Here is an 18,499-nt window from a genome sequence, read left to right as displayed (position 1 = left end):
TGGAAAAGAGCAAGTCATACAATACTTCACAATGCTCCAGTTGTATACCATGTAAAACTGAGTAAATATTATGATTATGCCCCAAAAAAATTGTACTAGCACATCACTTCTACATTTCATGCTTCAAGTTACTGATGTAGCACTTGCAATGAATGCTGCAATTTGACAGCAATGAAAAACAAAAGAACATTCAAATCTATGGACATAACCGGCAAAGACCTGTGCTTTACAATATAATTCAACCATTCTCACTCACAAATGTACTTTCTCTACTTCATTATGCATATTAAAAATCATTATATAAAAATTATGGTTGCTATTTTGGAACACAGCAACTGGGATTAATAAAAAGATAACTGCTTTACATTTTTGGATACGAGCATTACTCTTGCTGCTAATGGGGATGTTCTCCAAATGAGGAAAAAAAGTGAAAACTACCTGTTCTGTTTTATGCAAATGACATTACCCCATTAAACAAAAAGAACATAGGCATTAAATGTTGAGAAAGGCAGAGGAGAATGCTTACCGTGGGCTGTTGCATTAGTAGAAATCATGTTAGTGGTGGCAATGGATGCGTTGGTAACGGTTAATGTTGCTGGTGGCGGGGATGGAAGAAGGGCACACTGGCATTAAATGGAGGTTAGAGTGAAACCAAAAACGCAAGAACAATCATTGGAGCAAATGGTTTGTGTGCGTCACAAGCATGGCATGAGATGATTGTGAAAGATAGAGTGACAAAAACAATTGCATTTATGAAAAACTCGGCCCACAAACAAGAATGTTTTCCCCAAAAATATACCGTATTGATGATGCTATGAAAATGGAATCACATGAGATTTGCCTGTGCATCACCTCCTGCTAAAAACATCTTTACGGGACAGTTCACCCCAAAATGTAAATTCTCACTCTCTAGTTGTTCCAAACCTAAATAAATTCCTTTGTTTGGTTACATTTACATTAACATTTAGGCATTTGGCAGACGCTTTTATCCAAAGACTCTTACAATGCTTTTATCCTATACATTTTACATAGGTATTTGCAATACCCTAGGATCGAACCCAGAACCTTGCGTTGTTAACGCAATTCTCTTACCACTGAGCTCAAGAAAGCTGTATTGGTTGATTTGGTTGAACATAGCGGAAGATATTTGGACGAGGACGAATGCTTGTAACTGAACAGTTCATGGGCCCCATTGACTACCATTAAATAAAAAAATGATAATGGAAGTCAAAAGGGCACCAGAACTTTTGCTTTCCTACATTATTCAAAATATTGTCTTTTGTTTTCAACAGAACAAAAAAATGTATAAAGTAATTTTTCCTACTATGGCAGTCAATTTGGTCCAAGAACTGTTTAGTATCAAATATCAGAACCAAGACATTTGTACTGATTCTGAACAACTCGAAGTTGAGTAAAAGATGTCAGAATTTTTATTTTTAGGTGAACTATTCATTTAAAGCTATGTTTAGGCTTTAAAATACAGCCTTCAAAAGCAATTTTGATAGTCTCTAGGCCAGACCATTGAGATGCCTGGTTTTGGAGAGGTTTTGGTCCTAAGCTCCTTTAAGATTCTTTTTTTGTCTTTTTCCCAAAAGGAAAACAAGAAAAACAGTTAAAATATGACAATGACCTTTAGGGTTTTCTGCTGAGGATGTACTGTTATAGATGCACACCGACAAGCTGTTCAGTTGGGAAATTATAGCACAAAGCGAAATAAATAAAAACTTGCTAATTAAGTTATACAGTGTGTACCCTGTTAAAAAAAACTTGTTTAATTTGATAGAGTGCAGACTAATCTCCAGACGACAAAAGAAATCAGTACAACTGAACACTTCTACAAACCAAAAAATCAATAAGACATAAATGAATATTGTTAATTAGCAAAGCTGTATAAATGCGAAGAGCTAAAACTGATGGTGATGATTGTTAATGCAAATTATAACGTGACGTAAGGAAATAATAATTATGTCTTCAGCATTAAAACTTTATTACTGGAATATAAGGAGTATATAGTGGAATATAAGAACTTTTTTCCTTACCTGGGCAGCCAAGTCCAGGGGAAGCACAACTTGGGGTTTGTGGGGGAAGACTTGGTATGGCTGTACCTTTGAAAGATTGTAATATAACAATTTCAAATTATTTAACAATAATAAATGTTTTGAAAGTAGGGAACACAAAAAATCTAAGAAACAAACAATGTGAGAATCCCATACCCAAAATAGCTTAATGTTTACATAATGAAATATGTGCAATATTGCAGAATTGTTAAAGGTTGAGAGAAACAACCTGAAAACAAAATGAAAATCAAAAATGATTATTCGGTATAAAAATAGTTGCAAGGATTCTGAGCTCTCTCTTTCTCTCAACCATGCATAAAAATGTCCAAGTCTAACACAGAAAAAGAATTAGATTGTAAAAGTGTCATGTTTTTCCCATCACTCCTCTGGGCTTGAAAAATAGAACGTGACCTCAAATGTCCACGCCGAAACTCAAACGCCAACCACTCAAACCTGGAATTTAATAATTTGCCACAGTTGAGTGACTAAAATGTTCTGCCGGTCTGTTTGAATCCAGGCCCAGGAATGCCACCTTTTCTCAACACGAATCCATTAGGGATGTCTGGAATGCTAAATTACATTGCATTCCGCTTTTCAAATCCATCCAATACATCTGCTAGTGTTTTACAAAAAGCTCAAGCTGAATGCATCCACACCAAATCTTCACGTAAATTGAAGCTAAACCCAAGAAAAAGAACATGCGCTTGCTTTTAGTCGTGAAAATGCATCAGTAATTTATTGGTCGATTCAAGAGCGTTTCTGTAGGACTGACCAATATCTGTGAAATACTTTTGTTAAAAAGCAGACTGTGTAACGTTTTGCAACGTTCTAGCTTGTGATGTCCTCTTGTAAAGGAAAATGCAACTTCAACCCTTTTTTTGTCCTGGCTGAATCTTTGGACGAACGTGATCAATACTGTATGGAAAACAACGGTGTACTCCCTGTAAAATAGCAGCAATTGCAATAACATGAAGCTGAGTAATATATTCAAGATTTAACATTTTTGGGTGAACTATTCTTCTTAAAACTTTGGGGAAAGGTCATTTCAAAGCCCTTTGAAAAAAATTGACTAAAGTCCCGTTAATCTCTAGATGTCAAGCTAATCCATCATAGCAGGATGACTTTAAACACTCTTAAATACATGAATAAAGATGTCACACTAAGGCAGCTGCCAGCTGTCTAGGGTTATAGCACGGAAGCTCTGATCATCTCAAAGTTCTGCATTAAAAGGCAGGGCGAGGATAAAACCCAGAATGCTCCTCCGCTGAGGTGTGATCGCCGTCTCCCGCTGGTCTTGTCAAAAGGATGAGAGGGAACCACTTGAGTAGCCAATGAAAACAAAGGGGAGGGTAGCCTTTTAGAAGCATGCTTATTAGTGACAGCATTAGTTTAGCTACAGGCTCAACTTCACGGGCCTCTTGACTTCATGCCAACATCACAAGCACAGCTGGTTGTAACTGAGCAAAGGAAATAGTTATGTGTCATTGGTTCCAGCGTCTAACTGTCTGCTGTGGGCTTCTGGGGGTCTAACTTTGCTCTTGTGAAGGTCAAAAAATGCTAGCTTAAAGCAAATATGGATTGTTTAGCATGATACCGCAAAAATCCTAAATGAATGAATATGACAAAATATCACAGAGTACAGCTTAGTTAAATAGGCCTATTAATGCATTTTAACATAAAACATACAATTATGTGCACCAAAGCATCTGTAGGAACAGCAAAACATTGATTTACATTATGCATTGCAAGCCACTATTCGCATATTAAGCATGTTAGCAGTTAGCAACTCACCACTAGATGAAACAGCTGTGGTTAAATGTATGCATTTTGGGTAACAGACTGCAAAAGAAGATGAGAAATGAGTTGCATAACATTTAGTATAAGCAATGAACACAAACCAGGCGATGGGGGTTCCACACTATCAAGTCAGAAAAATGAGAACATCAAATAGACAATTTCGTTTTCATTTCTGCATTTGGCAAGCGTAAAACTACGTACATCCAGTACGAGATGCGCTTTGTTATCAGTTTGTGTATCCTGGGAGGATCCAACATTGCATGCTTACCAACCAAGCAACCTGAAAGGCTTTGGAAATAGTATATATTAACTTAAAAATACAATGTGAGCCTTTATTTATTGGCATATATGATTTGATATTATCTAAATAAAACCAGAAGGAATCCGATCCCATGCTTTAACATCCTCCTGACAAGGAAAGACCAGTATTCAAACTGTTGGCGAGTGGAAAAAAGCACGTCCAAGACATACCACAGGCCAAATGTTAATGTAAGATGTATAGCTTTATCTGTCTTAAGGAACATAAGGTATACTGAGAGTTCAAGCATTGATCTGAGGCGCCGTAGTTTAGAGGGATGCTTTTTTCCACGGACTGCAGGCCCAGCTGTGTTGGGCATCTAGAGTTTCAGGAAACCAGTTAAGTGGAAGAAAGAAGTCCCTGGTGAGGCTTGTTATGCATCTAAATCACGCCTGCCTTTATCCCAACCAGAGCTCATTTCCCTACACTGAGCGTTGAAGGATTTTTGAAGGACTGTGATAATTGCAACTAAGCTTTGCTGGTAGGTAGTTGGAAGGAGTTCTCAAGATCCTTTCTGCATTCTTTCAGAATATGCAAAAGAAATGGAAACATGTGATGGTAAATTACTGTGCCAAAGTGATAGAGGCATGGTAAAACCATGATACTTTAATGGATACCATGGTATTTTTGTACTCCAACGTAGTTTCTGAGGATACTAGGATGTAACAATACACTTGGCCCACGATTCGATACAATACATGATACTGGGTTTACGATTGCATCACGACATTAGGGGGCAAAACTAAAATTAAGAAACTGACACTCAAATGACCGATTTTTCCCAAAACATTAAAACAATTTGTAACATTTGTTATTGTTATTTTGTTATTTCAAGGTTTTTATATAAACTGCCACAGGAGAAGCTTATACCCCGACATTATTTACAACACTGGTGACAGACAACTGCGCATATCAACCACATGGCGAACCCGTGAGCAAAAGTTCTATAGTGTATCTTTAATAGCTATACGACACATATCTCAATGTTTTTGTATTGCGATACTAGGATATACTGTTACACCCCTAAAAGATTATGTGAAACATCAGTCAAGTGATTTTGAGAAATGTCTCAAATGTTCATAAAACGGAAGTCAATGGTTAATGTTGTTTGGTTTCCAACTTTAAAATAGGTCTCATTTTCCGAAGAAGTAAAGTATAACGATAACAGTATTTATATATTTTTTGTGTGTGTACTATCCCTTCAAGCACTATGTGAAAGCGTTTTGAAATCAATAACAAAACCAGCATTGACACCGTTTATCCAAAACCAAATACTCACTGCAGCTGAGCGTGCTGTCGGTCTGCGTGGAAACGCCTGGGATAGTCCAAAAGCGATGATCCCAGTCAATGACATTTCCCTCTTCATCACAGGTGAGGGCGGATAGCTCTGAGTTAGGCATGGCATAATCCCACAACCGGAAATTGTAAATGAAGCCGTCCATATTCTGTTCATCCGCACCGATCAAGTTTGACCCTTTTCCTCCAATCTGGAAGTTGCCTCCACTCTGCAGAGTGTAAATCTGAGAGGATGCGCACATGTTGGCACGATATCTGCCTCCAAAGTACAGCGCCACGAGGCCAGAAGACTTGGTCCAGGTGAGACATAGGAGCGCCATGTCCGAGGTGATGTCCGAGCTTCTGATCAGGTCATTTACAGAGCAGTAGGAACCGCCTATGTACAGCACCATTCCGCTCGCTATCTTTTCAAATGCCAATAATGTCGTCCCGTCACCGCCGGACAGAGTAAAGATAGTCTCTGTGCTCTTTTCGGCAGTGCGGGCAATCTCAAAGCACACAGTGAATGCGGTAAGTTCAGGAAGGGTGACTGAGTTGGACACTCTTACTATACTCTTGCTGCTCTTTGGTATTGTGACCTTCTGGTTCCTCAGAGCCACAGCCACTGCAAGAGTAGAAAATCATTACATTTTATGACAATGCACATGTCTTTAAAAATGCTCAATTAAGGGGATAGTTCTCCCAAAAAAAGAAAATGCTTTCATTATTTACTCACCATCTTCATTTCAAACCTGTATGACTTTCTTCTGCAGAATACAAAAGAAGATATTCTAAGGAACGCTGGTAACCGTACAACAACGGAACCCATTGAATTGCATTGGTTTTGTGTTCATACAATAGAAGTGAATGGGTACCACCTTTGTTCAGATACCAACATTCTTCAAAATATCTGCAGAACAAAGAAAGTCATTCAGGTTTGAAATGACAAGAGGGTGATTAAATGATGACAGAATTGTCTATTTTTTGTAAACTATCCATTTAAAATTGTTTTTGGAACCAAAAGCAATTTACTTTTTCACAGTAGACAGCAACAGAGGGGTTTTAGGAGTAAACGTCTTTTTTTCCTCAATATTTGCTCTTAACAATAACAAAACACTTTAAAACAGATCTTAAATTCAGAATTTGATGTGATTTTGTTTGGTATATTGAATAGAATTCTCTATTGGAAGTCTCTAGTGTAAACATACTGTTGTGCATCACTAGACTAATTTCAAATAGGAATCAACTACCATAATAAAATGTTAAATGTTGTGGCATCTCTTACTGTTGAGAAAAAATCTAATAAAACCATCCAAGTTTGTCAGGAACATTATATTAAACAGTCATTGGACAACATACTGAAGTTCTTCCAAACTGGACAGTCATATTTCAATGCCCAGGTTAAACCACCTCTTAAGTCACATTTGCTGACACATTTACTTTTAACACCGCTCCAAATTGGTAGAGGTTTGTGTATGTTGGCGCTCTCACTATGAAAACCACAGCAAATCTGCAATGGAAAAATCTTTCTTTTAAGATTCTGCATGGCTTTTATTAATGCTCGTTGCACTTCATATTTGTGATGAACATTCCCTACTGACATCACCAGCATAGAATGATCATAGAACATGTAAGTAGTTGACATAAGGTTAAACATTAATGACATTGGTTTTGAACGTGTTTTTTTCCCAAACGGCCAGATAAAGCAAACAGTGTAAATATGGGTATATCTATACTTTAACATCAGTCTGCCTTCTTAATAGAACGGTTTTCATGTGCTAGTTTTGTATTTCTTCTCAGAACATTGCGTTGTTTTGTTGCAAAAAGCGAACAAATATGCATCTCCCAGTTTACAAAGGCACCCTTGTTGTTTGGACAATAGGCTACAGCTACAGTACATACTGTAAGTACGTAAAAGGTTTTGTTCATAGTACTTTGGTCTGAATTGATGGACTATGATAAGACAACATCAAATATTTAACACAAACTTATAAATCAGACTTTATTACTTATTCAATACTATACTTATTGCACATCTCTAAAATTTAACAACAAAATTTACATTATCATACTTGTTCTCCAGCAAAATATTTAAACTTCTACATATCAAGGTAAATGTACTTGAAATGCGAAATGATATCTAATATTCTACAATAGTAAGATTTTTAAGCTCTTTGTATTTACAGGGAATGCATCTTGAATTAAGTTTACATTTCCAGGTAATTGCTTTATTTAAGATTCCTTAAATTTAAATTCAATTACTTTATTCTTAATTCAATCATACTTAATATCTTAAACAGTTTTGCTTCTCAATTAAATTTGTTTTATTTTTAAAATGTTGAAACGTTTTAACAAAATACTGATTATTAGAGACAGTTTCATCGGACGCATGTCCTTGGCCAGAAGTTAACTCCCAGTATGTGTATGTTGATTGGTCTGAATAGTTTTAACAATATTTGTACCACTGGGCTATCGAATGCTTCATTCTGATTGGCTTACGAAGGTTCCACAGTTTTGCATTATTTATCAGTTAAACGCACTCCTATGAAGTAGTTCCAGATCTGACGACCAAATTTATAATACTGCGCCAAGTTTAACTGAATAAGGTTATACTGTAGCTTACTGTCCACCACTGAATACGGATCTAACAACAGACAAAATGACTATAACTATTAATATTTATGGACAGCATGAACATTTCAACAACAAGGGCAACAGCGCTGTACAGGACTCTTCGGCCAAAACTAAAGCATATATCAAAAGTAGCGGCTAACTACATGACACAACCAGTGGGTTAAAGATAAAATATGAAGAAACACACAACAGCAAGATTTCCATGCCACATCGAGAACCACAGCTGGCGCAGAAATCTCTGTGTCACGTTTTGTCTCCCTATAGTTTTATTATATGACAGGGATGTTAAATATGACGAAAACAAATCAAATATAAATACTTGGCTTTTCTCTCTCAATGAAGGAGATGCGTGCGCATGTGCGCTGTCAGTCTTATGCAGGCTCAAGCAACGGTTTCAGATGAGATTCGTAAGAATTAGTCCTGCCAACAAGTGCATTCTGAGACAAATACCTACAAATGTCTTGAGATAAAACATCGGAACAACATCTTGTGGTGTGGTAACCCCAGTGTGCATTGTTTTCAAAGAATTATTACTTGTATGTTTTATATTTGAATCCATTTATATTCACATTAATTTATATTAATATTTTATTGTATAATAATTTAATTGAATACATTTGTTTAATTGTATTGTTTTATAAAAAAAAAAAAATGGGTCGATTAACAGTCATATCTAAGTTAAGCCAAGTATCTGTTTATCTACTGGTAACCCAAAATAATACTGACTAGACATACTTTTACTGTTTTTTACTTTTACTAGCTAGCTAATGTAATTTACTTCTTATTTCTTTTTCTTGATATTAAAAATATTCTGCAGGAACTCTTTGCGTATGTGTACCTGTAGTTAAGACTGGTCCACAAAAGTGTGCATGAGCAGTAATGATTGATAATGTTGTTGTTTTGAAACCATCTATTCTTAGTGATGAGTGATTTTGTGTTGTCGTATTGTAGCAAAATACTCTTACTGACAAAATAATCAATAAGATAATAAAATTGAATTACATGTTTGGGAATTTCGACACAAAAATACAATGGGATGATAATGGTAGGATGAAAGGCAATGCAATATGCAATATGAGCAGCTGCAGTATGAAATGAAGCAGTAGAGTTTAGCAATCTAATCTTGATAATGCTGCTACAGGTTATCTGTGAGGTCTGATGTTTTTCAAAACTAAACCAAAACTTTGTGTTCACCTGGAACAGTTACCTGCAGTGTATCGACTTCATAACGCTACAAATAATAAAAGCACAGCAAAACATAAATGACAGCACCCCAAATGAATGCCATCTCACTTCATCTAACGCATATCAATAAATACAATCGAATAAAACAATAATCATTATTTGAAATCTTGCCTCAAACATACCTTGCTTGTAACTGATATGGAAGCCTTTCTTTTGGACACTAAAGTCTGAATTAAAGGCAACCTCCATTACATTTCCAGTGGAGTTGAGAGTAAATCCATTGGCTGTTAAACCGCAAAATTTGACATCGCTCGTGCCAGTGCTGACGACGACACGGTCATAGATGCAGCCGTGCGCTTCCTCGAGATCAAAATCTAGGAAAGTGATCTGCACTATGAAGCCGGCTGGGGCCTGTATGGTCCATTTGCAGGCCTGACTGGGTGGATAGTCAGAGGGGTAGCAGGGGGAAGTAAATGAACCCAGGGAGTCGGTGAGCAGCACATTGCAGTTTGTGGTGCAGCTTGGTGCTACTGCAATTAAACAGGCACATGTCACTTTACCTTGCGAGACTCGACAGTGGACACAGGACAGAGTTAACACGGAGGGCAAGGACAGGAGAAACAGATAATAAGAAAACGCGTTCAGCCAGACACCGGGTTAGTCAGCGCATCAGGGACAGACAAGAAGGAAAACAGATATAAGTCTCATTTGTGTGTTATTAACCGATTAAATTTGCATGTTTTTAAAAAAAGGGTACATAAAGCGCCAAATTCGACGTGAGGTTAATGTAAATGTCAAATGTAAAACGTATATATTTTTTACCATGTCAATTTGCGTGAATAATCTGTTTGGTTTAAAATTCCGATGAATTAAATCCTAAAATCCCTTTCAGTTTTTCCATTATAGATAAAAGAGGCTTGTGCATTTTTAGTTAACTATTTGGTAGAGTAATCAAATATGTCTCCAGTAAAATTCTGTAGGATTCTCATATGAGTCAGCTCATACGGACTGAAAGAACCATAAGGAAACTTTAATGTATCAAAAATAAGTGTACTTGTTCATAGACAATGGCCCCTGTTCATACAATCTTGAGAAGAACTGCATATAAGGGAAAACCACAACACTTTGGCAAATTTAACAACGTTGAGAAATTCCCACTGCAGTCCAATCAAACTTTCTCAAGTGGCAGCAGCTTCCTCAGGATATTACCACTAAATTTGATTTCCATAAACAAACAATACTGACAGTGAAATGTCATAAAAAAGTCAAAGGACATCTCCAGTGGGATGAAAAGAAATAAAATCAACTTCTCCATTTGAGGGAATTTGCACTATACAATGTGTTCTTCGGGAACGTTCATGTTATTTCATAGCATTTTTTCTTATTTGGAAACAGAAATTTTCCCTTACAGTAACTGTACTGTAGAGAACAAGAAACTGAATTTTCATGCATGAGATGTTAAAGCTCTTTGCATTAAAAACATCCAACAAAGCACGAGGGTCCATTAAAGTGGCTAAGAAGAGATGAAATAGAGTGTTCATGCTAGTTACCTCTAAACTCTTGTGGTCATAAGTCTAAAAACAAAGGAAGGAAATGTAGGATTCGTTGCTTTCACACAGATTCCAGGTGGGAATAATAAATTTGGTCTTGAGAGCTGGACTCTAATGTTAAAATGCATCCATTCTGTAAAGGAAAAACGATCTTCCAGTTGTGGGGATGAAGCCCAAACCACGTATTGTATTCAAGAATAGCAGTCACTTTAGAGACATGACTCTTTAGATACCTTGTGCTCACTAGAGTGGACAGCCTAAAAAGAGACTGGATTTCAAAATCTTTTATAATTTAATCTAAATTCTATTTATACCATTACCTATAAGAGAATCAATTCGATAAGTAGCCACGAAAGACAACAATAACCAAGCGCCCCAAACGAAAACTGCAAACACATTTCAATATCTATTATACTGTGTAGTCTAATATAATAAGTGCATATAAAAGCACATCAAGATATGGTGTCAAGATTAACAGAACTGTTTTATTTCTTTTGGCAATTGTACCCATATTTGCAATATCTTTGTTATATGACAATTTTTGGATAACCTAATGGAATAATGCAAGGTGCAGTTTGCTATTTATCAATCTACATCCTGTGGTTTTCCCACAGACCTCTACCTATATCCAAGCAAAATTATAATAAAACTAAATTAATAAAATTCAAAAATGGAAAGTATGTGATGGAAATGCTTTTAAAGCTGTGTAGACTTTATTACTGTATAACACAATAAGTCTAATGCAAGTTGTAGACGGTAAAACAATTCTTACACCACATTTATGATCACATGCAGGCATTGTGAACCCAAAAACACATATATAGCAGATTATTGCATGTCTCAGGCAATTCCCAAATTGACGGTAGATATATCCGTCGATTGAGCTCGAAAAGTTACTAATTCATATTCATGAGCTGAACTATCTGAGCCTTCTCATAACAGTCCATCAAATACACTGCACAAACACCAGAGTAGTCGACCCGTCACGGCAAAGCCTGCCCCAACCGAGCCTTAATCAAAACATCTGGGACAGATAATGGTGGAAAATTCAACCTTTGCCCAGAAAAAAGGAAATATGTAAGGAAGGATCACACTTTCCTCCATTATGCCTGGGGGTTTAAACAAGCAAGGAGTCTGATCAGCTTTTGACAAGTGGCCTGAGAGTGTTCTGCAGAAAGAAGCTGAAATCACTATTGGACAGAATCACGCTACTGGAATATCCCGCTGTTTTATAGACGTGCAAAGCTGTCAGCTGGCGCTACAGAGTGGCCCACAGTATTACGCAGTACGGCCAACCATGCCAGTGTGTTTGTGCCACGCTGTTGACCTGGCACTCACATCCAGGGCTCTGGATCCCGTAAAGAACATAGTTTCAACTCAACTGAATGTTTTCTACTGTGTTTGTCATCTATACAGACGCAAATAAAATTAAGAGACCATTCCAAAATGTCTTTAAATCACCACTTCTAGATGTATTCTGTTAAGTTTCAACAAATTCTTACCTCAGGAGTATCATCAAGTCATCCAACAGCAATGTGAAAGACATTATGATCATTTCACCTAAACACATACAGTCTCTATAAATAGTAAATCGAGAAAAACTGAAAATAATTTTAAAATGGTCTCTTAATTTTTTCCACAGCTGTACATACAGTCAGAAACAACACTCTACACTCAGACATCAACACATCAGGGACAACCGTTTGTGTAAAGTAATAACATTACAACAGCCAAGCGTATTTGTTTTCAATTGTCATTTCCAGTCTAGACAAATCAGCCGTATTCTTCACAGGTCAAAACATAAATATATAAATAAATAAAACTGCTGTTATAATGAGATTTGAGCTATGTGGTGAAGTGTCTGATGATGAAATGAAGGTCAATGAAGGCCTGATTGCACATGAGGAATGAAGAGCTTTGATCCGAAAATGTTATTTTAGAAGAAAGGCCGCTTTGAATAGATGCCAAAGGATGGAAGGCCAGATCTACAGCGGTGCTAAAAGCATGCGAAACGTAAAAATAGCTCTTTCAGCAGCGTTTGATTATGTGAACGCTGAATTCCTGATGTTTCTAATTTCTCCGGCTCTTCTGGTAGATTTCATGCTGTGTCTGTACCTCAGGTGCACTTCAATCTTAAGCCACGGGTTGAGTAATTGCTTAACTGAGTTCTGTCATTCCAAATGTCTGTCTTTGTGTGTGTTTATAACAGAACACGAAGCATTCCTTTAAAGATCTGCTTTTAAACTGAGTTTTTTTACTTTGCTCTTAAACAAAACAGAGCAATTATTTTACAAAGACCTATTGGGAACAGAGACAAAACCTGCTTACATACCCACGAGGAAAAAGAAGACAGCCACGCTAATGATACGTGGCAGAAAAACAAGGGTATTCCACAAATAAACGTGTGACATGCTGTGCTGCGGCTACAGTGCAAACACAGAACAAAAGCATAGAGTGAACCTATGCGCAAAGGGTTTGTTCCCTACGAATGCCAAAATCACATCTGGTTTTAATGACAAGCCTTCGCACAGGGACAGTAAAGATCCCCCCTCCGGCTTCTGATGTTTGGGCGGGCTGTTTACACAATGTGACAAATCCGATTTAATAAAGTTATTTTATCAAGAACTTTCCAAGTTTGAGCAACATCTGATTTAGATGTGATCTAAATGAGGTCTGTAAGATCACCAGAAGTCACTGTTTTGATTTATTTATTTTTTTGTAAAATTAAAATGTATTTGAAATGACTCTTAAAATCTTTTTTTTTTTAAACAGTCTCAGCGGTCTTTGAACGCACACAAGATTAACACACTTCTGAAAACCCATCTAAACCTGATTCCCGGCTTTAAAACTGATCTTTCCTTTAAACCGTTTTTGACGGGCAGCCAAAGACTGTAAACATTCCTGCTCGGACCAATATAACAGTATGAGAAAATCAGGCAGCCAATGGTATGCGACTAATAGTAAAATTCACATGCGTTTCATATGCCACTTACTGAGAACTTCAAAAATTCAACAACAAATCAAATACGGGTTCATGGCGCCATGATTTTTTCTTTAGTGGTAGTTGAGTATGTGGGTGTGGGGGGGGGGGAGGGGGTGTTGTTACACAGACTTATGTCACCTATACAAAAACGACTAAAGGTTTTGCGCAATGACAGGAGGTATACAGTTTAGTCAGGAGGTGCATGCTGGGAGGCCACGGACAAGGCTGGCCGGATCCACATCTCGTCCTTGGGTACCATTTTAGTCAACGTATACGCAAGATCGTTCTGCAATGAGCTCATTATCGTCGGCTGAGGTAAATCCCCACAAGCAGCATGATTGTGTCATTTATTTGGACAGAGATGTAAAGGAGATTTCATAAGAGGTTTCATACTGACTCTCTGTGATTTTTTATATGTTACCATTTGGCTGAGGTCTGTATAGCTGGCAGGTGGTTTCTAAGCAAAGCACAACAAAAGCATGTTATGCATAAAGGCAGATGAGAAATGCAACTCAAGGAAGCTGAGAGTAAAAGATACAAACATGTACATAAAGATGAGAGTTATTGAAAAAAGCCAGAAGCACATGAAAAGTCAAGATGAGGAATTAAAAACGGAAAAATAATAAATGAAAGCAATGTTGGTTAGCATGATGAATACAATACTGAACATACATGCAAACACTGTACAATACATAAATATATCATATCAATAAAACATAATCATGGTTTACAGTTTTGGATGTCAAAGTATTTGTAATATTATTTATGTATTGTGCTTCTTTACCTGATGTTTGAAGGCACATCAGCAGCAGGACAACTGAGAGAATCTTCTGGAACTTCCATCTCCACCACCTACCACTGATGAACGAAACCCTGAGAGGGAAATTTGGCAAATGAGATCCTCAAACAAAACCACAACTCAATTTAATACTGATCTTATTTGGATGTTGCGTAGATAAAAAAATTGAAAAGAAAACCACATGTAATAACCTCCCTGGCATCAAATGTTGTTTACACAACGGTTGTTGCTTCTTATTACTCAGCGTTCGAACACTTCATACGTAAAACTCACGCTTTTTTCATAAACACTTTGACGGCAGCACAATATCTTTATATATTCTGACATTTCTATAATTCAGGAGAACTTTGAAGGTTTAAATTATGCATTTGTGGCATGGAAACAACATATTTTTTTCTTGTCAAAAGACCGACCACAGCGACGCAAAAGCTGCCTTGTTACATAATGACTAATCGTTCTCCCATGTCAGGGGTAATAAGTTTCCTGAAACCAACATTTACAAAGCATAACTTGAAATGACAGCAAACCAGAAACTAAGATACGTTTGCCAAACAAGAGAGTCAGCCATGGTTTATTCACCTGAATAACTGTATTCAATGTGTTTACTGGTGTACTGTATAAGCGACAGCAGGTAAAATATACCTTGAGTTATTGTAGACTGTACACATGCATAAAACATTCAGTATGTGACAAACTGTCAGTAACTTGCTGGCAGAAGCATAAAATAAACATCTTCCATGAAGAGCAATACAGTATATGACTAACCATAGGCCCGTCTGTTTTTCTTTCAGATTAAACGTGAAAAAATAGTCTAAAGATATGCCCTGGAGAAAATGTTCCCACATGCCCAAAGCTACAAAGCTTTGCTGTTGGATTTATTTCTTCAACATTTTTATTCAAAACGTATATGCACATATTTGAGGTTTTAACTACGAACCACATTAAAATGAAAGATCTGCAACTGAATTTTAACAAACAATTACAACCTCTGGTCTAAAATCTGCTTCCAAGAAAATAACTCCAGCAAACCATTATCCGAAGTTCATGGAAAATGAAGACTCCAGTGGGAAAAGAAGATCACTAGAGACCTCATAAGTTATTCTCTCAAAGACATTATTTGTTTAATTGGGCATTGTTCCTTCGCAATACGATTAGGTTGACGGATGTCTTCATTAAAACAAATGGATGGAAAAGTCCCTTCATCTGAGACTGAGTATGTTATAATGAGATTATCGGAATGCTTCATTTGATATCACGCTTACTAACACAAGTCCAAATCTTTTGTTGCCAAGTCTTGAAGTTGTGAAGAACAAGATCATGTGTGAGGTCTCAAGATCTTGTATCATTTCAACCATTGTTGAGAAACTCGATTTGGCTAGCGGCACAATAGCTGTGGCCCTGTAGTCATATTTTATTTAACAACAACAGCACGCCACCCGTCACCTTCATCAACAGGCCCAAATGGTTGAATAAAAACATGTTAAATGGGATCCTATCCCTTTAAACAAGGTCAGGTTATTGCGCTTTGCTGGGAATGTCAATAGTCTTATCTGAGTTGAATTCAAAGTCAACATCCAGATTCAAATGGTGATTATAAATCAGAATGGTACATCATTTAGGTTCTAAATAAATAAAGTTATTTAATAGAGACTTTAAATCATCTTTATGGGACGGCACATTTCTCACCACAATATTCCGAGACACAGAAGAGGCACAGAAGCCATTTCTTTTGACCATTATATAATATTCATGTAATACATGACATTAAAGAAAACATGAATATGGCTCAGAACATTCAACTAAGAATATGTAAATACATGAATGGGGTCAGCGACTCCAGAGACCATGCAAGCAGAATAAAGAACTTGATTCATCATGGCAGAAAGTGCGTATTCAGTAAAAGACTATAGAAAATTATGAAGTTAGAAATGAATACAATTCCTAAATTCGGTAATATGTGCCTACACTCGAAGAGAAGTTATCTTCTGTCTTATTCTTCAAGACAGCCTCAGTTATACTCAACGAAAAATGATTCACGAAATAAACTGATGGACCACTAACAGGAAAATTGGGGGACATTAATGTCTATGGTGGTTTTGGCCTTGGTAAAAAATTAACAAGCAGTCAATGACAAAGGTTTTAAGCTTTAGAAGTGACTGCAACGTACATCAACAGTTTTTAATTATTAGAGACACCACATCTGTCATCAGGCAAATTGGATATTCGTCATTCCCTCATTTTTCTCTGACACCTGAACTCATCACATCTAATGACACAAATTCCAACTTTATAAACCAGATGAACTAGGCAACAAGTTTGATACACGCGCGATGCTTCATGACGCAAAAATGATGGAGCAAGTTTGGAAAGCCCAGCTCTTTTACCCTTTTATATACTCTTTATTTTTCTATATCTGTAAGTGTTATAAATATTTCCATTATACACGATTAAACAACTAATTTTAATGTAACACCCATTCTTTTGGGGTTATCGATGCATTTCTGCCCTGCGTAAAACAACGTCAAAATATGCACAGCGCATCTTATCAGGACAAACTTGCGCTTTGTATGCAAGTTATGAGGTGTTGTCTTTTTGGAAAATAAACAATGGCTCAAATGAAAAGTAAATAATTATTATGTTCCCAGTGAATGTTTTATCCAAACGACTAAATAATCTGTTAGAATTGGACACATCATCTCTTACGAATTCTACTCACAAAAAGAAGGCTACGGCCAGAGAAAGACAATCAGAAAACAATAGCCTGTTTCTTAAGATAAAGCCTAAATGTGTCATTTAATGAAGAATAATCCAGAAAGTTGAGATAAACTTACATGATTTCATTGAAGCTCGTCGCTTAGAAGACGCATTATATCTTTTCCTCAGACTGAACTTGAGAGAAACTTTTAGAAGCTGCGCTCCACCAACTCACGCGCCACGCCGACGCGTATCAAAAGCGCATTGTCGTACAGAGATACCAAAAGAGATAGCAAATATCGGTTTTGATGGATCTGTTCTCCGTTTGGACAGATGCTGGCCTGGGTTAAGCGCTGACGGGAGTTTACTGGACAAAACTGTGTGTGTCCCACCACTGGAGGCAGTTCTGAATAGAGCCCCACCCTTCAGTAAGAGAAATCCCGAGACCCCCAAATGTAAATTAAATAATATTTAAATATATAAACAATCATACTAATAACAGACCGCACAAATATATTTAAAATGTTACATTCGAATGCTACAAATAGAACCCATGGAAACAAAATAAAAAGAGATAGGGTGAAAGGGTTATTTGTGCATTTAGCCTACCACAAGTGTATTTTATGTCTTATGTTATTCTCTATATTTAGAAGATCTTGTAATGACTTGCAAAAGAAAATTGTCCTCAGTCACCCTGGTCAACTAGGCTACTTTGTTTTCAACGTCAGAGAAGATCTTCCGGTCAGATAGTACCTGTAAGTCGCATCATTCCATTTGCATGCATCTCTGATACATCTACATTTCAACATTCAGGTCAAATAGCAGGTCTGCTGAAATGACTTGTTATGTAGCCCATGTTTACAAGCCCACCTGTTTGTGTGAACTCAATTAAAATGATCATTTTATTATAGCACAAAACACATTTCACATTTTATCAAAGCTGGGGACCTGCCTGTTTCTTTGAATCTGTTAGCGTGCGTCCCTTTAGAGTCATTTACTGTTAGGTCTTGATGTATTGTGGGTGTGTAAAACTGTATGAGGACCCAGTTACGCAACAACACAGACATTTATTATAGCCTAATGACATTTATATCTGCCTTTATGTTCAGCACTGAGATTTAAAGGCAAAATGACACGCTTTATCACCACGACCCAGGAACTTGGCTGAGGACTGTAAATGCAAAACAATTTCAAGGCCAAGTTTGGAATCCAAACGCATGCTATTCG

General features: G+C 36.9%; 1 protein-coding gene across 7 annotated transcripts in view; it reads right to left on the bottom strand.

The window, feature by feature from the left end:
- Positions 1 to 17,644, bottom strand: part of adgrg6 (adhesion G protein-coupled receptor G6) — a 36,553-nt gene extending 18,909 nt beyond the window's left edge. For 3 of the 7 annotated variants that reach the window (XM_056764894.1, XM_056764895.1, XM_056764898.1), the window contains exons 1-6: positions 17,410 to 17,644; positions 14,564 to 14,652; positions 9,429 to 9,776; positions 5,432 to 6,052; positions 2,040 to 2,105; positions 527 to 595 (exon numbers count right to left, since the gene is read on the bottom strand). In XM_056764894.1, the coding sequence (XP_056620872.1) occupies positions 527 to 595; positions 2,040 to 2,105; positions 5,432 to 6,052; positions 9,429 to 9,776; positions 14,564 to 14,652; positions 17,410 to 17,411 (1,195 nt within the window). In that variant the 5' untranslated portion in view covers positions 17,412 to 17,644. The remainder of the gene's footprint in view (positions 1 to 526; positions 596 to 2,039; positions 2,106 to 5,431; positions 6,053 to 9,428; positions 9,777 to 14,563; positions 14,653 to 17,409) is intronic. The other 4 variants (XM_056764896.1, XM_056764897.1, XM_056764900.1 and 1 more) reach the window with 2 other exon arrangements.
- Positions 17,645 to 18,499: the final 855 nt, after the last annotated feature.

The sequence above is a fragment of the Triplophysa dalaica genome, chromosome 13 (assembly GCF_015846415.1).
Source record: "Triplophysa dalaica isolate WHDGS20190420 chromosome 13, ASM1584641v1, whole genome shotgun sequence".
NCBI lineage: Eukaryota > Metazoa > Chordata > Actinopteri > Cypriniformes > Nemacheilidae > Triplophysa > Triplophysa dalaica.
The sequence above is the reverse complement of the archived record's forward strand: the minus strand, read 5'-3'. Positions and strand labels throughout refer to the sequence as shown.